Source organism: Eretmochelys imbricata, chromosome 22 (genome assembly GCF_965152235.1).
Source record: "Eretmochelys imbricata isolate rEreImb1 chromosome 22, rEreImb1.hap1, whole genome shotgun sequence".
Classification (NCBI taxonomy): domain Eukaryota; kingdom Metazoa; phylum Chordata; order Testudines; family Cheloniidae; genus Eretmochelys; species Eretmochelys imbricata.
In genome coordinates this window covers 19202080-19223518 of record NC_135593.1, presented here as the reverse complement: position 1 = coordinate 19223518, position 21439 = coordinate 19202080, and the positions used below count along the sequence as shown (strand labels likewise).

The 21439-nt window shown below is 52.7% G+C and overlaps 1 protein-coding gene across 1 annotated transcript in view; it reads left to right on the top strand.

The window, feature by feature from the left end:
- PCSK7 (proprotein convertase subtilisin/kexin type 7) overlaps positions 1 to 21439 on the top strand; it is a 57198-nt gene that overhangs the window by 6227 nt on the left and 29532 nt on the right. Inside the window, exons 3-8 of the mRNA XM_077839762.1 lie at positions 711 to 845; positions 1872 to 2037; positions 7902 to 7992; positions 9777 to 9831; positions 12610 to 12748; positions 16261 to 16361. Of these exons, the coding sequence (XP_077695888.1) occupies positions 711 to 845; positions 1872 to 2037; positions 7902 to 7992; positions 9777 to 9831; positions 12610 to 12748; positions 16261 to 16361 (687 nt within the window). The remainder of the gene's footprint in view (positions 1 to 710; positions 846 to 1871; positions 2038 to 7901; positions 7993 to 9776; positions 9832 to 12609; positions 12749 to 16260; positions 16362 to 21439) is intronic.

The window sequence follows — 21439 nt, the reverse complement described above, 5'->3', positions numbered from 1 at the left end:
TACTCCGAGAAACAAAGGAACTGTTTGGCCCAGTTCCCGGCGCACAAGTGATCGTGTCGCCAAACGACTGCCCTGGCTGGGTCCCTGGCTGGCATGCTTGGCAGATAGGGCAGTGAGCTCCTGTCCCATCCTTGGAGGTGGTTCCCCCAGGGCAGGGGAATGCCCTGCCTCTCTCTGGGCTGTACTTCTAGCTCCTAGGGCTGGTGATCTAGCACCTTTCACCAGTGGCATGCTCACTTGAAATCAACTGGGCCGGGAGAGTGGGAAACTGACCTGTCCTGGTTCTTACTGGAACAGGGAGGTGGCAGAAATAACACGAACCTGAGCAGAGGCCAGACAAAGCATTGTGCCTGGAAAATGTCCTGCATTTCACACTGGTATGGAAGTTCCCAAACGCTCCTGCTGCTGCAGGGGATAGGTACCAGTTTAAGGCCTGATTTTGTTGATTGATTTGGGAGTGCCAGGCACCCACAGCTCCAGCTGGCCATTGGGAGCTTTAGGTGCTCATTATCTCTGAAAGTCAGACTCTGTCACAAGGCTTCTTGCACTCCCAGCCATCAGCTTCATGCCCTCCCCTAAGCAATGACTGAGAGCAAATGCTCCTGTAATCTGCCTGGGAGCCAAGATCCCTGTGTGCTCTGACCCTCCTTCCCCAGCCGCTGCCCCGACTCTGCTGTTGCTCACCTCTCCTTCTTTCTGCCGGCGCTTAGAACAATCGGAGGACCCCGGGAAAGGATATCAACGTGACGGGCGTGTGGGAGCGGAACGTGACAGGCCGCGGCGTGACCGTCGTGGTCGTGGATGATGGCGTGGAGCACACCATCCAAGATATACAGCCAAATTACGTGAGTACCCCACAGCCTGGCTCTGGAGTGGGATGGCCCAGCTGGGTCTGAGATAAGAGCAGCCAATCGCCCAAAGCAAGTGGCTGCCTAGGTACAACCCAGACATGAAACTCTTCGCCTGGTAGCTCCATTGTGGCAGCCGCATGCCTGTTCACAGGACTCAGGGCCCATTAGCAGCAGCACCACTTAATCCCCCTGGCGGTGTCTCGTGTGCCGTTGGTGCAAGTCCTCTCCCGCAGTCCCTCCCCGTCACTGGAATGGGGGAGACGGGGCTTGGAACCAGAGGCTCCTGCTCTCTGGTGGCAGTAGCTGGCTGGCCTGGCGTGTGTCTCTTGTGTGCAGGAGGCTACATGAACACTGCACAGACTGCTAGTGAGCAGCAGATGTCTGGGGCCTGCTGTGCCAGGCGAGCCAGCTGCTCGCCATAGGGCATGAGTATCGGAGGTGCCCACCTGGAGCTCTTATAAGCTGCTCCCTTAAGCAGAGAGGCAAAGCCAGGGCTGCTCACTGGGAAGGAGCTTTCCCTCGCTTGTGGAAGGAGAGGTGGGGGTCATGTTTGCTCCCTTCTCCACCCCTGCTCCAGGGTGAAATGAGGGCACTTTGCCTTTGTTTGCAATCGTTTCTGTCGGCTGAGGTGCCTCTGGCTTTGGGTGCTGCAAACGTTCCCTGTCTCTACTGGCAGGCTGGGCAGAGAGCAGCTACATGGGGAGAGGTGAATGTCACTGTCCGGGAATCCTGGGTATGCTGTGAACTGGCTGGGATGGGGAGGAGGACATCTTTTCTAGATGCTAAAATGTCATTACATTTGACTTTACCATTCCACTGCCCGTCAGGACACCAGTGCTGGTTCTGCTAATATCCTTCCACAGTGATACATAATGGGGTTTGGTGACTAACCCACATGGACCCCTGCCTCTGCATTCTTTAAGCTTTCAGCTTATGCTTTCCAGGCCTGCTAATGTGGTATTAAATCTGCTTTCTCCAAAGAAAGGAGACCTCTAAGCTGCAGTTGTTGGTCTGTTTCAGAGCCCTGAAGGCAGCTATGATTTGAACTCCAATGACCCCGACCCTATGCCCCGCCCTGACGCAGAAAACGGGAACCACCATGGGACCCGGTGCGCTGGTGAAATCGCAGCTGTCCCAAACAACGGCATCTGTGCCGTGGGAGTTGCCTACGGCAGCCGCATTGCAGGTATGTCACCTTTGTATGCTGAGTTCGGTGCCTTTTTCAGTCCTCTCTGCTGTGTATTTTCCCCTTGTCTAGTGGGGTGGTTTGATTGGCGTGTGTTGGCTTTGCTCCTGTGCCAAGCTGTATGAATCCGGTTGGTGAGTTAGTCAGCATTTTTGCAAGGGAAATGCCAGGGGTATCTCATTCCCCCCCGTGTGTTGGGGGGTTTGGATGTTGTGGGTTGGCTTGGACCCATTTCTGTATTGCTAGAACAGCTGTTCCCTGCACATGTAAGTTAGGTCGACATTGTAGGCAGCAAGGGAGCTTCCCAAACAGCTACGCTATGGCCTTGTGCACTTACGGCCTCATGCAGGTGTCCAGGAAGCCAGTATGATGGGACAGGGCAACTGACACGTCCTGTGGTTTGGAGAAAGTCTGGTTTCTATTCAGCTCTGAAAGTGGCTGGGCCCTAGTGTCTCCATAGCGTGAGACTCCCCACTCCACATGCGAGAGGCTGGCTGGTGGATCTTGCACTGGCCATCGGTGCTTTCCATTCACAAACTGAGCCAAAAGCTTCCTGCTTCGACTGAAATGAGTCTTGGATAAACATGCACTCTGGTGCCAAGCAGTTTGGTTCCCAGAATCCTTTCCATACCTTGTGATTCCAGTGGAGTGAAGCGGTGTCCCATCCCCTGCAGACCTTGTTGTTCACCTAGCCCTTCGTCTTCGCAGACATGATGTGCACAGACGTGGCTGCACTCTGTTCTGTGCAAAACCAGGGAAACGGTTCCTGTTGACTTTACCCTTTGGTTTTAGTAGGTACTGAAACCACCTTGACGCCCGTTGATTTCAGGGAGAGGATTTAGACCCGCAACGGGGGAGGGTCCCAGAGCCCGGGCTCTCCGCTGAAGTTTTATAGCCCTGCAGTCCAAGCCGTGAGCCCAAGTCAGCTGGTATGGGACAGCCTCAGGTGTTTTATTGCTGCACACACACACCCAGTGGATGCCTAGGAACTTAACAGTCCTGTGTTTTCACTCTGTCCAGCAGATGGTGCTGTTCTCCTTAGAATGAACCCGAATGTCCCATGAGCTGCAGTAGGTTAGCACTAGCCAGCACTCTTGCGGTGCGGGGTACAGCCACGGAGACCGTACACTGCGCACGTAAAATGGAACCGAAAGAGGAGACTAAAATGCAGTCGTGCTCCTGCCCGGTTAATTTGTTCTGTTTCTTGGAGCAGTTCCCCCTGCCCTTGGCTTTTCCTGCACAGCCCCTCAGTAAGTGTGCACTGCTGTATGACCCCTCTGTAGTGTGTACCTGCCCGGCTCCTCCCTGGCTTGGAGATTTTGGTTATTGCCATTGGAAAGTGGAGTTTATTTAGCAGAGTGCAACAGGAAGGATGGGCTTGTGGTTTAAACCATGGGGCTGGGCATAGGGCGGATCTAATCCCAACTCTGCCAGGGTGACCTCAGGCAAGACACATCTTTTCTCCGTGCCTCAGTTTCCCCACTGGAGAAATGAAGCTCTGTCCCTTGCAGAGGAGGTGAGAGCATAAATGAATGTCCCTCCCATGCGTTGAGGTCGATCTGTGGATGGAAGGTGCTATAGATGTGCAGAATGTCACTATAGTAATTAAATTGGGTGCCAGCAGCCAGATTTTGTTCTCTCACTCAAGGGCATAGTAAATTGAACGATACACAGTGTTACCATCAATGACCATGGGTTGGAGGGGAGGAAGAGGGGAAAGCCAGCTGCACTCTGAACAAATTCCTGAGGAATAAACTGAGTGAAGAATCTGTGCTTGATAAGAGCGATCAAACCATAATCTGAACCTGCCCCTGAGTCTGTGAATTGGGTACAGCTCAAGCAATGCAGGAACCAGGCAGAGCAGCCTCTGGCTAAGGGGCGGGACAGAGGATGTCTCCCTCTGCCAGGCCTTCACTTGCAGTCCTGAGACCACACATGGCTTGGCGCAAGCCGGCCGATCTCAGACAGCTGGGAGTGGTGCAGGGCCAGTGCTGCCTTCATTCGACTTCTTTGGCACTGGGGCAGGGACTGTTCCACTGTGACGGTAAACAAGGCACTTGTGCTGCACCGGCCTGAAGCGGAAACTGGTGGGTGTTTCCTCTGTGGTAGAAATTTTAACTCAGGCGTATGCATGGTTTCCATTTGTAACATTGTTTGCTCACCTAAACTATGATGCAAAACCGTTTGACTATCGACTCTTTGGTTCCCTGAAAACATGAGTCCCGTTTAAGCTTTCATTTGTTTATAATCTAGCCTCTGGAGGCGGGGTTACTGTACTGTCAAATACTCAGTGTCTCGATCACAGAAATCTGGTAGTTCTGCAACTTCGAAGCCTTTCTAATTAATAATATATTGAGCAGATACATATCTGCTTCTGCCATAACGGATCCCTAAATACTTAGCAACCTATACGTAATGGGATTGTTTCGCCCACTGCTGCATTACAGCTGGGTCTGGGGTGGAACGCATCAGCTGTTTAACAGTGCACAGCTGTTTAACACCGGACCAGGGGGATGAGGTAGATGAGGCTTTCTTCCGGCAGCTCACGGAAGCTACTAGATCGCATGCCCTGATTCTCATGGGTGACTTTAATTTTCCTGATATCTGCTGGGAGAGCAATACTGCGGTGCATAGACAATCCAGGAAGTTTTTGGAAAGCGTAGGGGACAATTTCCTGGCGCAAGTGCTAGAGGAGCCAACTAGGGGGGGCGCTTTTCTTGACCTGCTGCTCACAAACCGGGTAGAATTAGTGGGGGAAGCAAAAGTGGATGGGAATCTGGGAGGCAGTGACCATGAGTTGGTTGAGTTCAGGATCCTGACGCAGGGAAGAAAGGTAAGCAGCAGGATACGGACCCTGGACTTCAGGAAACCAGACTTCGACTCCCTCAGGGAACGGATGGCCAGGATCCCCTGGGGGACTAATATGAAGGAGAAAGGAGTCCAGGAGAGCTGGCTGTATTTCAAGGAATCCCTGTTGAGGTTACAGGGACAAACCATCCCGATGAGTCAAAAGAATAGTAAATATGGCAGGCGACCAGCTTGGCTTAATGGTGAAATCCTAGCGGATCTTAAACATAAAAAAGAAGCTTACAAGAAGTGGAAGGTTGGACATATGACCAGGGAAAAGTATAAAAATATTGCTCGGGCATGTAGGAATGAAATCAGGAGGGCCAAATCGCACCTAGAGCTGCAGCTAGCAAGAGATGTCAAGAGTAACAAGAAGGGTTTCTTCAGGTATGTTGGCAACAAGAAGAAAGCCAAGGAAAGTGTGGGCCCCTTACTGAATGAGGGAGGCAACCTATTGACAGAGGATGTGGAAAAAGCTAATGTACTCAATGCTTTTTTTGCCTCTGTCTTCACTAACAAGGTCAGCTCCCAGACTGCTGCGCTGGGCATCACAAAATGGGGAAGAGATGGCCAGCCCTCTGTGGAGATAGAGGTGGTTAGGGACTATTTAGAAAAGCTGGATGTGCACAAGTCCATGGGGACGGATGAGTTGCATCCGAGAGTGCTAAAGGAATTGGCGGCTGTGATTGCAGAGCCATTGGCTATTATCTTTGAAAACTCGTGGCGAACGGGGGAAGTCCCGGATGACTGGAAAAAGGCTAATGTGGTGCCAATCTTTAAAAAAGGGAAGAAGGAGGATCCTGGGAGCTACAGGCCAGTCAGCCTCACCTCAGTCCCTGGAAAAATCATGGAGCAGGTCCTCAAAGAATCAATCCTGAAGCACTTACATGAGAGGAAAGTGATCAGGAACAGCCAGCATGGATTCACCAAGGGAAGATCATGCCTGACTAATCTAATCGCCTTTTATGATGAGATTACTGGTTCTGTGGATGAAGGGAAAGCAGTGGATGTATTGTTTCTTGACTTTAGCAAAGCTTTTGACACGGTCTCCCACAGTATTCTTGTCAGCAAGTTAAGGAAGTATGGGCTGGATGAATGCACTATAGGGTGGGTAGAAAGCTGGCTAGATTGTCGGGCTCAACGGGTAGTGATCAATGGCTCCATGTCTCGTTGGCAGCCGGTGTCAAGTGGAGTGCCCCAGGGGTCTGTCCTGGGGCCGGTTTTGTTCAATATCTTCATAAATGATCTGGAGGATGGTGTAGATTGCACTCTCAGCAAATTTGCGGCTGATACTAAACTGGGAGGAGTGGTAGATACGCTGGAGGGGAGGGATAGGATACAGAAGGACCTAGACAAATTGGAGGATTGGGCCAAAAGAAATCTGATGAGGTTCAATAAGGATAAGTGCAGGGTCCTGCACTTAGGACGGAAGAACCCAATGCACCGCTACAGACTAGGGACCGAATGGCTAGGCAGCAGTTCTGCGGAAAAGGACCTAGGGGTGACAGTGGATGAGAAGCTGGATATGAGTCAGCAGTGTGCCCTTGTTGCCAAGAAGGCCAATGGCATTTTGGGATGTATAAGTAGGGGCATAGCGAGCAGATCGAGGGACGTGATCGTCCCCCTCTATTCGACATTGGTGAGGCCTCATCTGGAGTACTGTGTCCAGTTTTGGGCCCCACACTACAAGAAGGATGTGGATAAATTGGAGAGAGTCCAGCGAAGGGCAACAAAAATGATTAGGGGTCTAGAACACATGACTTATGAGGAGAGGCTGAGGGAACTGGGATTGTTTAGTCTGCAGAAGAGAAGAATGAGGGGGGATTTGATAGCTGCTTTCAACTACCTGAAAGGGGGTTCCAAAGAGGATGGCTCTAGACTGTTCTCAATGGTAGCAGATGACAGAACGAGGAGTAATGGTCTCAAGTTGCAGTGGGGGAGGTTTAGATTGGATATTAGGAAAAACTTTTTCACTATGAGGGTGGTGAAACACTGGAATGCGTTACCTAGGGAGGTGGTAGAATCTCCTTCCTTAGAGGTTTTTAAGGTCAGGCTTGACAAAGCCCTGGCTGGGATGATTTAACTGGGAATTGGTCCTGCTTCGAGCAGGGGGTTGGACTAGATGACCTTCTGGGGTCCCTTCCAACCCTGATATTCTATGATACTATGACAGCACAGCAATTTAGGACAGGTGACTTAAAAAATACTGTCTCCAGCTGAGGCTGTAGGGGGGCTGGGGAGGCAGAATAGAATTGTCTGAATTGGAATTTGGCCAGGATGCCTCAGTCCTAGTGAAAAGCACCAGGGGCTATTTGGGGACCCCAAGGGCACATCTGTGCTGCAGCTGGGATCGAGCCTCCCAGCCTGTGTAGACAGACTTGTGGCAGCGGGACTCACGCTAGCATGCGAAAGATAGCCGTGTTGCTGTTACAGCACTGGTGAAGGCTCGGGCTAGCCACCTGAGCTGGGCGGGAGGAGGTGCGGATTGAGTTTGTAAGACGAGCTGGTGTGAGTCTGTCTCCACAGCTTACTCCCAGCTCCAGTGTGGACATACCCCAGGAGGTCAAGACTTTGGCCTTCTGTCTCTTCTGACCCACCCTTTCCCCTTCTCTCATCCCTTTGCCTCCCTTCCCCAACCTCCCACTCCAGCTCCCAAGTTTAGAGCAGAGACGTGCAAATCACCCCAGTGACCTGACACTGCTTCCAGCAGCCCCTCGTGTTTCACTGGCTGGCTCCTTATCTGCCTCTCCTTGCCCGGGTGTGAGGGGCTCTGACAGTTCGTAAATGGGAGGGTTGGGCTTTCCATTCACTAGCCCAGAATGAGCCTCTGTGTGGCTTGACTCAAGCTCTAGCCTGAGTCCAGGGAATCCATCTCCGGTTACTGGGGCCTTGGTCCTGGCACAAACGAACCAGTTTGGCCTGATGCTGGGCCCATAGATGTCCCTGCTGGGAACCTGCTGAGGAGTTGGTTCACCCTACATCCATTACAGTAACGCTAATTGTCCTTTGTTGTGCAGGCATCCGAGTCCTGGATGGGCCCCTCACAGATAGCATGGAGGCTATCGCTTTCAACAAGCACTATCAGATCAATGACATCTACAGCTGCAGGTGAGCCCAGAGCTCCGTGCTAAGGTCCTGCCAAAACATATGGTACAACTACCCTTAGCATGCGTGGTGCAGAGCCCGGTGCTGGGCTACCTTCCCGGGATGTTCTGGTAAAATCAGAGCGGTGGTTGTCTGAGTGTTACAGGGCTGCTGCCCCTCTCCCTCCACACCAGCTCCCTTCCCTCTCTTCCGCTTCTGAGGAGCAGCTCGGCCGTGAGCATCAAAACCCGTAGCATCTTTCCCCTTTGTGTGCTCGCATTTAAACGAGATTAAAATGCTCAAGAGAGGTTGCTCCCTTTGCTCGGTTGGATAATGTCTGCTGGAAGGAACGGCCGGTCTGGGGACGCACCAGCTGTTTGGGGCCGGAGGCGAGGGATTCTCCTGGTGTCTGGCTCAGGAGATGGGGATACCCGGAGAGATGCAAGAGCACTTTGCAGATCTCTGGCACCTTTCATTAAAAGGCTTTGAAGGCCCCAGTGAAGCCCCTGGAGCCTCCCATGAGATGGGTTGGCATTGCTATCCCTGCTGGGAGGATGGGAACTGAATGGCAGAATCCTGGCGCTCTGGCTTCCAGTGCGTTGCTCTGAGTGCTAGCCCACACTTCTGTCCTCCCAGTCCTGTCCTGGGCTTTGGACCTGGGACCCCGCGGAAAGCGCCAGGGGGCTCTTAGCGCTGCACTGGGAGGCTTGGCCCTGGTGTCCCGGGGGCTGAGCTTTAATGAAGCCATGTGGTATGTTTCCTCCTGGCGGCAGAAGAGTCCACACCACAGACACAGCCGCCGTGGCGGGGGCCAGGGTCTGTGCGTTCTCAGCAAGGGCCTGTCTGGAAGGAAGGCAGGAGCTGGCCATGGGGACATGGGCTTGGGCCTGCATATCTTTTGGAATCAAGCGTTCCAAGCGTCTCCTGCCCCAGCCTGCCTTGCCAGGAGTCCTGCACAGTTGAGCCAGGTGGAGGTTTGCAGCCCATCATATTTCAGAGGTGGGGCTATGACTTTATTGTTCCTAATAGACATATCGGTGCTGTTGAAGGCTGAAGTACACCGTACTCGGTGCTCCTGGATGGGAGTCCGTCTCTGGGCCTGTCCACTGGGAGATTTTAAAATTGCTCCAACTAAACTGACTGTGAAACCAGTTAGAGCTGTGGGGTAAACCCAGTTAAGGCGGCTTGACCTATTCTTAATCAGCCAGCTTCCAGACAGGTGTAGACCGGCCCCCCTGTGACACCCAGCCTTGTGTGAGGGTGAGGCTTACAAAGGGGAAACTGGAGCCCAGAGACACCCTGCGTGGGAGGTGCATTGTGAGCTGGAGTGTCTGGGGAGAATAACCTTACCCAAAATCAAACCTTCCCTCCCTTGGAATCAGACCCGGAGCGTGGTGTGAACATGAGGGCAGGTTCCGACGGCCTGGGGCCCCCTCGGATGGATGGGAAAGTGCCGTATGCTCAGCTCCCAGATGGCTGAAAGCTGGTCCTGTCTGACCGGTGCTTGGGGGCCTCTGTCCAGGTTTTGCATATAACCGGCACTAGCCTGCCCACTGGTTGGCAGATTGGATAGAAGGTGGCCATGGAGACTGAGCTCCTTTCCTGCCCTAGAGGTGGGCCGTGCTGGACAGGGTAGGGCTGCATATGGGAAGCTGCTCCTTGACCTGTCTGTGCTGCATCTGTCCTGTGGACAGATAAAGGGCTGCCAGTCGGGCACCTTTTCCCAGCACTGCAGTCATGCATGAAAACTTGAATTCAAAGCAGCGTCCCAAGGTGACTGTGTCTTTTCATGGTGTCTCTCTTCACAGCTGGGGTCCGGATGATGATGGCAAAACTGTGGATGGCCCTCACCAGCTAGGAAAGGTATAAAAGAACTGAGCCTGCTCCAGAGCGACCACCTTGCTGGGAAATGCCTTGCCAGGCTGGAGCCTGTGATTCTCGGTTTGCCTAAAGCCCAGAGCAGGAGGGACTGCCCTGTGGTGCAGAAAGCTCTTGTGCGACCCCATCGTGCAGCACACAGCACCCCAGGTCACCGTGCCACAGGGACAGCTGTTGTTACCTCAGAAAGGGTGACAGCCGGGGTTGTAGGGGATGGTGACTTGAAGTTCCAAGGAAAGGTTCATCTCACATAGACTCTCAGCCCCTTTGATACTTAACAGCTTTTGTAGCAGTGAGGGGCTCAGAATCCAAGGAGTGCAACCTCAGAAAGCCTGAGAATGAATAAGGGACTCAGGCAGAGTATCCAGACCCTGATGAGTGGGATAAATGGCAGAGGGAGTCAGTCTGGAAGGGGCATGTAAAGGTTTTTAAGATGCCCCTGCCTGAGAGAAAGAGGTGGCTGGAAAGGAAAAGAAGGAAGGAGTGATTTTTGGATTAATCCACCTGGGGGCTGGCTGGGCTTTCCTCCCCTCTCCCTAGAATGGCTGGTCTGGCTGCTGCTGGAGTGCAGAGGTAATTTGGCCCCTGGCAGACTCTGTAATCCAGCTCCACTGCTTGTTAAGACATTCTGTCAGGTCTATGAACAGCCCCTTCACTTCTTGCAAACAACTATAAGTTATTGTGGCTGTGGGCTGAGGGTTTCTCTATATTTAGTCACTGCTCGGCCCTGCAGCAGGAGAGCCTGCGCTGTTACTGAGTAGCAAATGAAACACCCCCCAAAAATGCAGGCAGAAGCCAAGCTGCTGACTCTGATGCAGATCAAGGCCTGGCCCATTTCCGGCCCTAATGCATCATTAAGACACTGATGCTCTTGGCTTTTGCTAAAAAGTGAGCATTTATCACAGCCATGCTGTGCACTAGCTCCCCATCCATGCGCCTGCCACCCACTGACTTACTAATGTGAGTAAGAGCTACAGGATCAAGCCCCTAGTTTTTATCCATAGAGTACTTGATGGGCAAGAGCCTGGCTGACCCAGGGACTGCCTCTCCATGGGCCTGATCCAAAGCACATTAAAGTCAGGGAAAATATTCCCATTGATTTCAGAGGTTTTGGGATCAGAGCCCATCTGCGAATCCCTGAGAGTGCCCTGCGGCTGTTCTGGGGAAGGTGTGCAGCGCACCTCGGGGAAGGTCTTGGGAGGCCGAGGCTGTGAGTGGAGCTATGGAACTCCCTGCCTCTGGAAACCGGGATGGACACATACCTCATCTCTTTGCCCAGGCGTTCCCTTGAAAAAGGGGAGGCTGCCCGGTGGCCATTGAACTTGTTCCTTCCAGAGCCCTTTCTGCAGAACAGCCCATAAAATGCACACTAACCAGAGAGGGATGGAAGAACATTGTCCCAATTCCCTAACAGCCTTCACCCTTTACTACCTTGTACATTGTATTTGGTGCCTACAGCGTACAGTGATGGGCTTAGCTAGATGATGCCTCCTTTGGAGTGAGCGCCTAGAAATTCAAGTGCACGGCTCGTGTTTAGCTCTCAACTAACACAGGATGAGATGGCGCTCTCTGCAGAGTTCGTCCTGCAATGCTGTTGCTGCATCTCGGTAACCACAGAACAACAGTTGTGTTGCAGCTCGGTGGTGTGGATACAGATGCCTTACAGCATACATCTCTGTCACGTTGTGGTTCCAAATGGATTCCAGTTGTACCTGTTCATTTATTCTTTCCCAGCATTCATAGGCCGTCCAGAATGCTGAGACAAGCACCTGGCTCTCTAGTAGCTACTTCGCACCTCTGTAGCACAGTTTGTCCCAGGATCTCAGAATGTGTATAATAGATGCAGCCTCATGCTGCTGCTGGGAGGCAGGAGGAATTACCTTTGCTTCCTAGTTGGGTAAACTGAGGCACAGAGTGGTTTTGACTGACTTCTGGTCAAACAGTAAGCTGGGAATTGTAGCCAAAGGGTATTGACTCCCAGTTTCCAGCTCTAAGTGTCAGGACACAGTATCTTAGAACATAATGACAGGTTGCAGAGTAGCAGCCGTTTTAGTCTGTATCCACAAGAAGAAAAGGAGGACTTGTGGCACCTTAGAGACTAACCAATTTATTTGAGCATAAGCTTTCGTGGAAAACACTGAATGCATCCAATGAAGTGAGCTGCAGCTCACGAAAGCTTATGCTCAAATAAATTGGTTAGTCTCTAAGGTGCCACAAGTCCTCCTTTTCTTAGAACATAATTGCTCATCAGAGGGGTCCATGCAATTAACTCTTTACTAGGTGCTAGGGTCACTGTCTGTGCCTTTGGAAGGACTGCCACCTCTGGGTTGGAACATGGGTGCTGCGAATGGAATCCAGCAATGTTACAAAATAACGAGTTTAAGACAGATTACCTTCTCCAGCTGAACCTGCAGGGAGAATGTAAGAAAGCAGAACACGATTCAGATCAACATAGTCAAAGCAGAGAAATATGCACATCAGAGTCTGAAAGCTCTTTGATGTAAACTTGGTTAGCTGAGTTCAGACCTGGTGTAAGCAGGTTCAACTCCATTGGCTTCAATGGAGATTCATCCTCTTATGCCAAGTCTGAAATTGACCCAGCATTTGCTGGTGGAAATGCTTTATAAAAGCACCTCGTTTCAGCAGGGCAGGGTGCAGAGCTGGGTATTTTATGGTTTCTGGCTGTAATTGTGCCGGTAAGCCTGGATAAGGGAACAACAGGAACTCACTCTTTAGCAGTAACATGTCTCTTCTCTTCCCCAGGCTGCCTTGCAACATGGGGTGATTGCCGGTCGCAGGGGCTTTGGAAGCATTTTTGTCGTGGCCAGCGGCAATGGAGGGCAGCACAATGACAATTGCAACTACGATGGTTACGCCAACTCCATCTACACCGTCACTATAGGTAAGCTGCCGTGTGCCTGTAACCCGGCCCCGCTCATCTGAGCGCTGGCGATTGCTGAGCAGCACTGCGAGTTGCCAGGTCTGCTCTCCAGTATGACCCCAGCAGGGAGCTGAGCTCAGAGTCCTCTCCGCAGTCTGTGTGGCTGCGGGCACCGACTTTAGGGCCTTGGCACAGAGGTGTGCGTGAAAGGCTCTTGCTGCTGCTTGGAGGGAATACTTGTGCCTTGTCCTAGAGAAAGGTTGTAAAGACGAGAATGACGACTCTTTCTTTTTTAAGGAAAAATATAATCCGGCTTCTCTAGGGCAGAAGCTGAGTGAGGGGTGGTAAAATCTGTGAAATGGGAAGTAGAATTAAGCTCTTCCCTGTAGAGCTGCCAGCCATGAAAAAATACTTTGGGGTCTAGTTTCTCCTCCATTCCTTCCAGAGATCACCCACGTAATGTCCCTGTCTCTGTCAGAGCTGTTTGCACTGAAAGTCATCATGCACCAATCGAAACCTACCAAACAGCAGCTGTTCTAATAGAGATCACTGAGCCATGACCCCAGAATGGCTGATTCAGGGGTTTACCCCAAAGCCCAGGTTCATGACGACAACAGCAACCCAGCCCTGTGACAGACTAGCATGCGAGGAGCTGAACAGTAGGCAATGGGCACTGGCTGGCATAGCCTGCTAAACCGGTACCACCGCCGAAGGAAGCTGGTAACTCCTGCCCTCAGCATCCCATTTGGAAATTCCCAGATTCCCTGCATCCCCAAGTTCTGATCATGCAAGGGTCTCCCTCCAGGCTGCCTAGAAATTCCACATCTGACAGGGCACTTCTGAGTGGCAGGGGGCGGTCTGAGGCCTGGCTCGCTGTGAAAAGCACTTTGAGATCCTTGGATGAAAGAGAAATGCTTCTTCAAGTGTGAGAGAGTCTGCCAGAGCCATTACATCCCGTCCTGTCTGATTGCAGCTCTTCCTCAATGCTTCTTTCCCAGATTTAAATACCCATTCGCCTGGGGAGGTGGACCAGGATGGTGGGGGTGGGGGAATGACAGAAGCTATAAGATTATGGGCTTCTGGGACACCATAAACAGTTTATTGCACATTCATTTTGAACAAGTAGCTTTATCCCTTGCAATGAGCCTTCATTTCTGCAGCATCCCTGCTGTGTGGGGTTTTAGCTCCTAACCCCCCCCCGAGACTCTGCCCTAACCATCCCTGCTGTGTGGGGTTTTAGCTCCTAACCCCCCCCCCCCCCCCCCGTTGTCTGCCCATGACAACGGATGGCTCTGTAAGCTCTGGGGCCCAGGAGGTATGCAGGTGATGTGGGCTCCGCAAATGAAATGTAACTCTGTGATTGATGGCTTCTATTTACTGCAGCTACTGTAGGGCCAGCAGGGAGAAAATGCATATTAAAATCTGTGCTCTCGCTGCAGAATGCACAGTTAATGAGACGTCACCAGTATCTTCCCCGCTTGCCTTCCTCCCTTGCATAGCAGGATTTTGCTGCTTTCAGTTTTGCTGAATTACTGAAACTTTCCCCTGCAGGCAATAGTTCAGCTTTGCCCTGCATGTGAGTTAGCGAGGAGGAAGGCAGCACGGTCTAAGGAATGGCACACGGGGCTAGGTACCAGGAACAACTGCCCGTTCTTGCTGTACAGCCTCTGGCAAGTCACTTCACTGCAGCTTTTTCCCCAGGTATAAAGTGGAAGTAACTTGCCTGCTTCTCATAGATGTCGGGGCTGATTAATTGTTGTGAAGGGCTAATTAGTAAGACATCCAAGTAGCTGCCTGTGTTGACGATGATAATACAGAGAAATGCAACAAGTCCTCCCCTCCCTTGCTCCCAATGTATGAGAGGGGTTTTTCCATTCAGTTTAATATCCAAGATATTTCTGAATCCTGGGGAGGGAACGGGTGTGTTAAGGATGGGGGGGAGCAGGAGTTGCTTCTTCATGAGACTCGACCCGTGTAGCTGTGGATAGAAAACTTGCTGAGCAACATAGCAGGCTGAGAGCTCTGCTTCTCGTCATCTGCTGGTATTTCACTGAATAAAATGAGGCTTAATATGGTAAATGTCTCTGGGAACTTCTTCCTGGAGGCCAAGCAGGGTATGTGTTTGCTGTAGGGCCCCTGTTCGGACACTGGAACAGGTTGGCTTTGTGGGAGGGTACAGGCAGCAGCCCCAGCCCTGTAGGCCGCCGGCTGTAGGTATGTGTCCATGCAGCAGCACCGTCTCACGATTCCAGAATGCACCCGGGCCTGTGTTCCAGACCCAGGCACGACGGGCAGCGTGCACAGGAGATAGCTGTGTGGTAGTCTACCATGCCGGTACTTAGCTCCTGACGAACGGTAATTTGCTGTGGGTATTATTCTGCCCATTATACAGCTGGATAAACTAGGGCGCAGAGAGGGGAAGTAACTTGTCTAAAATCCCAGGAAGTCCCTTGCAGAACTGGGATTAGAATCCTGTTCTCCGGGTGCTGGTTCTGTGATGTCACCGCGAGCCCAGGCTGCCCCTCAGTAGATCCCGTAGTAACGCTGTCTTTCATGGAGACTGAGGTGTTGAGCGAAGACCATCTTGGGATAGTTCTGGTTTTGTAAGCAAATTGCTTTAATTGATATTTTCTGTGTGCTTTCTGAGAAGGAATTTGCCAGTTGTTCAGACTAGACCATCGTGTGTGTAGGTGCATGCCAGATAGTGACTGGTGAAACCCAGAAGGGTTGGAGGCTTGCTTTGGATAAGCCCGTCTTCAAACTGCTGAGCACTGCTCAAAATTCAAAAGTCCTCTGGATTTTCCATCTTACAAACTGCATCATAAGGGATACCCTCCTGGCCCCATCTCCTTCCCAACGTCCTATTCCCCCGCTTGGCTTCCAGCAGGTTTCCTTCTGGGGATTGCTGGCGATCCATGGTCCAGGCACTGTGAGAGCCAGTGTACTACTAACTATTGAGCTCAATTGCTCATCTGCAAACTCCCAATATCCTCCTGGTCCCCAACCTGCCCTGGAGGGAAGGGAGCAACCGGAGGGGTGACGTGGCCATGGGGTAACTGGCCTGAACAGTGGGTGCCCGTGAGCTGTTTGGACTCCGATAGCCGCCTCCCTAGAGGGAGCGTTACACAGAGTAGGACTTCCCCACTGATCAGGGCTCGGGCAAAGGGTGGAACGACCAAGCTTGTCTCAATTTCCTTGGCAGGGTCACAAAGAGGATAAGACTTGTTTGGGCATAACACTATGTGGAAGTTAATTCTGGGCCATTTTGTAGCAGGCCTTCTGCTCACCGGTGAAACTTTCCCGCACAGGCCGGTGTGCGTTGAAACGCAAGGAGTGTCAGCAATTCGATATGTGACTTGGTTTCTCCTGGAAGTGCGGAGTTCTAGAGTCTGTCACTTTTTTGGAGTGAAAAATCCAGCCACCATCTCAAGGGGGAAGGCTGAGAAGTTGCCTAGGAACTGAGCAGCTGGGACGTGTAGTGAGAGAGGCAGCAGCCCCTGGAGCTTGACGTGTTCTCCTTCGCTTTTCCGCAGGTGCGGTGGATGACGAGGGGAACAGGCCGTTCTATGCTGAGGAGTGTGCTTCCATGCTGGCAGTGACCTTCAGCGGCGGGGATAAGTTGAGGAGGAGCATTGTGAGTAATGCATAAGCCAACTTCTTCCCTCCTACCCTCTTAGCCAGCTTTGAGCGGCTGCCGAGCGGTCTGGCCCCACGGTCTGCTCTCAGCAGTAATGAGCTGAGCCTGGAGGAGCTGGGTGGGCAAGAGCACGAGCACGTCTCCCATCTGGTTGTTCCCTGCCAAGGTGAGCACCCAGAATAAATAGACCAGATTCTGGCCCCTGCTACCGTCCCTCTGTGCCGCTGCAGCCATGCCTGTGAAGTTGCTCTAGCTGTTGGGATTCCTCCAGCTGGCAGGATCCCCAGATGGCATAAAGCTGGAGTAATAGGCCATCCCAAGCCCTGGCCATGATGTTGGGGGTGTCACCAGGGCTGCTGTGCTTGTTCCTGACGGGTATCACAGCCCAGCTGGATGCTGTTAGAGCCAGCACATGGGAGCACAACACCAACTAGAGCAGGGGTGGGCAAACTACTGCCCGTGGACCGTCCTGCCAGGCCCCGGAGCTCCCGGCCAGGGAGGCTCACCCCTGGCCCCTCCCCTGTTGTCCCCCCTCCCCTGCAGTAACGCCGCCTTGCGCCTGCCCACCTCACAGGCTTTCAAATAAGCCTGTCCTGCCCCTCTGAGCGGCAGGGGAAGGGGGAGGTTGGATAAGGAGCAGGAGGCCCCGGAGGATAGTCAGGGGACAGGGGGCAGTTGGATGGGGCTGAGGTTCGGGGTGGAGGGAGGAGACAGGGAATGGGAGGGGAGGGGTTGGATAGGGGAGGTCCCGGGGAGGGACAGGGAGCAGGGGGAGTTGGCTAGGGGGTAGGGTCCCGGGGGGCAGTCAGGGGACAGGGAGCAGGGGTGCTGGGTAGGCGTGGGAGTCCTGGGGGGCCTGTCAGGGGACGGGGGTGTGGATAGGGGGCAGGGCAGTCAGGGGACAGGGAGCAGGGGGGGTTGGATGGGAGTGGAATCCCAGGGAGGCAGTTAGGGGCAGGGGTCCCAGGAGGGGGCGGTCAGGGGACAAGGAGCAGGGGGGGTTGGATGGGTTGGGGGCTCTGAGGGAGGTGGAAGTGGGAGGGGGCGGATAGGGGGCGGGGGCCAGGCTGTTTGGGGAGGCACAGCCTTCCCTACCCAGCCCTCCATGCCGTTTTGCAACCCCGATGTGGCCCTCAGGCCAAAAAGTTTGCCCACCTCTGAACTAGAGACCACAGGGATCAGGGGAGTGTAAAGGGGTACAGCCACCTTTTGCCATCTGTCTCCTGCCCCCAACTCCTCCAGAGTACGGGGCTGAAGCCAGCTCAGCAGACCTGTGGCTCTAGCCCAGAGCGGGAATTAACCATTCCCATCCCAGGGCAAACCAATGGTCCCCGTCGTTTGGTGTGCCGTCTGAGAGAGTGGCCGTTGCGGGATATATCAGAGAAAGGCATAAAATCCCAATGCCAGACGGTAGTGGGGGGGGCCCTTCTCCAGCTGCGAGTCAAGCATGAGTAATGAAAGCCCTTCTAATTTTCCAGCTAGCGAGCGCTGGCATCTCTGCGACATGCTGTTGTGCCTCAGAGGTGGGCGCGAGCCCGCGTTGAACCCACTCCGCTGTTGGCTCCAGGATCCTGGAGCAGGGAGCGTCACATGACAACACGTGTCTGTCTGGGGTTTGTTCTTTATTTGCTTCTGCTGGAGTGTGGCTGGCTCACTATGTGCACCAGCCTGCGAGGTACCGGTGTGCTCAGGACCATGGCGTGCTGGAGCCCGGGTTCCCCTTGCAGCAGCGGGGCAGGAGGCTGTTGTCCTTGGGGGTGGCTGCCGTCACTAGAGATAAATGGGTGAGTCCTGCTCACCTGTCATGGGCAGCCAGTCTAAATGTAGGAGCTTTGGACCCAGTTCCTCCTCCTGGCTTGCAGCACAGCTTAACTAACTGAGAGCTGCAGAGCTGGAGGAAATACAGTTCACCATCACTAACCTGTCTAGTCGCCCTGCCTGCCACTCACCCACGGGGTCATCTCAGCAGGCATTGGGACTGCTGGTGCCACAGCACAGAAAGCAATTAGGAGAAGCACTGGGGAGAGGGGGCACTTGTTTCGGTCTAGCTCCTACAGACATATTGCCCAGTGGGTGATCTGTTTATTTCCTGTCAGGCAGCCCTCTCTCACCAGCACGTGTGGATCATTGCGTCCGGAGAGTACTGCCCCTCCACATGCTTGCCCATGTCAAATTTTGTATCTAAACAGATTCTTAGTGGGAAACCTAAACACACATTTTTGTCCTAAAGCATCAAGAGGGTGTTGGCTTTAACGGGACTCTGGCTACACTCCAAAGCAGCTTCTTCATGCTCCCTCCTCCCCTGCTTCTGTCACCATCATTAATGGGCTGTGACCACTGTTCCCTCTCAGCTGTGCGTGTGCACACAGATCCTAAACTCCGCATACACGGCAAAACACTGTGCGCACAAAAATTTGCACAGAAGAAATTTTTTGCACACAATGCCTGTCAAAAATTTGCACAGAAGAAATCTTTTGCGCATACGGCCTGTCAAAAATTAGAGGGAACATTGGCTATGACCCTATGTTAGAAAACTGTGTTCTGACTTTGCTTTCCAAAGGGGAACACACGGCAAGAGACTGTCCCGTCACAGGTGGATCTCGGCTGTGCGCAGGCTGCCTGGTCCCCATGGCTGTGCTGCACCAATCACTGAGGGTATGTCTACACTACGAAATTAGGTCGAATTTATAGAAGTCGGTTTTTTAGAAATCGGTTTTATATATTCGAGTGTGTGTGTCCCCACAGAAAATGCTCTAAGTGCGTTAAGTACATTAACTCGGCGGAGTGCTTCCACAGTACCGAGGCTAGCGTCGACTTCCGGAGCGTTGCACTGTGGGTAGCTATCCCACAGTTCTCGCAGTCTCCGCTGCCCATTGGAATTCTGGGTTGAGATCCCAATGCCTGATGGGGCTAAAACATTGTCGCGGGTGGTTCTGGGTACATATCGTCAGGCCCCCGTTCCCTCCCTCCCTCCGTGAAAGCAAGGGCAGACAATCGTTTCGCGCCTTTTTTCCTGAGTTACCTGGGCAGACACCATACCACGGCAAGCATGGAGCCCGCTCAGCTCACTGTCACCCTATGTCTCCTGGGTGCTGGCAGACGCGGTACGGCATTGCTACACAGCAGCAGCAACCCATTGCCTTGTGGCAGCAGACGGTGCAATACGACTGGTAGCCGTCCTCGTCATGTCTGAGGTGCTCCTGGCCATGTCGGCCAGGAGCGCCTGGGCAGACATGGGCGCAGGGACTAAATTTGGAGTGACTCGACCAGGTCATTCTCTTTAGTCCTGCAGTCAGTCCTATTGAACCGTCTTATGGTGAGCAGGCAGGCGATACGGATTGCTAGGAGTCCTATTGCATCATCTTCTGCCGGGCAGGCAAGAGATGAGGATGGCTAGCAGTCCTATTGCACCATCTTCTGCCGAGCAGCCATGAGATGTGGATGGCATGCAGTCCTTCTGCACCGTCTGCTGCCAGCCAAAGATGTAAAAGATAAATGGAGTGGATCAAAACAAGAAATAGACCAGATTTGTTTTGTACTCATTTGCAAACCCCCTCGCCCCCCATCTAGGGGACTATTCCTCTAGGTCACACTGCAGTCACTCACAGAGAAGGTGCAGCGAGGTAAATCTAGCCATGTATCAATCAGAGGCCAGACTAACCTCCTTGTTCCAATAAGAACAATAACTTAGGTGCACCATTTCTTATTGGAACCCTCCGTGAAGTCCTGCCTGAAATACTCCTTGATGTAAAGCCACCCCCTTTGTTGATTTTAACTCCCTGTAAGCCAACCCTGTAAGCCGTGTCGTCAGTCGCCCCTCCCTGCGTCAGAGCAACGGCAAACAATCATGCATCTGAGTTGAGAGTGCTGTCCAGAGCAGTCACAATGGAACACTCTGGGATAGCTCCCGGAGGCCAATACCGTCGAATTGTGTCCACAGTACCCCAAATTCGACCCGGCAAGGCTGATTTAAGCGCTAATCCACTTGTCAGGGGTGGAGTAAGGAAATCGATTTTAAGAGGCCTTTAAGTCGAAATAAAGGGCTTCATCGTGTGGATGGGTGCAGGTTTACATTGATTTAACGCTGCTAAATTCGACCTAAAGTCCTAGTGTAGACCAGGGTTGAATGAACATGTGGTAGCTGTTACTCGGGTTGGGTCGTTAAGCTGATTGGCTGCCTCTCCTTCCCGAGTTGGGCATGCTTAACCCCCGGCTGTTTGGGGAATATTTTGTCGACTTTTCCTTTTTTGTCAGAAATGACTTGTCACCGCACTATCCTACTTCCCTGGGCCAAACATGTGTCCCAGCTTTTGGTGCAGTGCGAAAGCTGGGGCACCAAATCCCCAGCATAGTGCCAGTGAATTTGTGCCAATTTCCACCAGCTCAGGATCTGGCCCAGTATGTTCCCAGTTTGAGACCAGAGCATCCTTGAGTCTTGCCAGCCTGGTGCAGTCTCAGACTGTTGCCCTTACCGGCTCAGGGTGGAAAGAGGTCTGCAAAGTTAACCAGCTCCAAGCAACAGGTGCACGTCCTCTGCATGCATCACCAAGGAAGGCAAGCATCTGCCTCCAGGCCTGCGGATCCAGGCAGAGTCTCTGGTGTTCTGAGCTGGGGAAGCCTGGCTTTTGACCACACTGGCAGGAGTACTATGTTCTCTCTCCCATTCAGCTAGGCAACAGCTAGAGCTCTTGCAGCATTTTACTGTTTGCAGGTAGTTGTTTAATTTGTGTCAGTGCTCAGTAGTCAAACGGCACTGGAGTCGGTGCTTTCTTCTTGTCCCAGGAGGCCGAGAGTGGGAAATCTTGGCAGCGAGAGGGGCCCTCTTCTTTAACCAGCTCTAGCTGTGCCTGCTCCATGACAGCTGGGAAGCAGATTTCCTTCCTCTCTGAGTATTTCTGGGCCCCGTTCGAATGTGCCTTGTGCTTCCTCTCAGTCGTCTGTCGAGGGCCATAGCTCAGGGGAACTTCTGCCTGAGCCATATTACTGGGGGAAGACTCAGCTGAAATTTGTAACAGGAACATGTCCCCTTCTGACCCCTTCTGTTGCTTATCTTTTCAGACAGTTCCCAGTGCCCA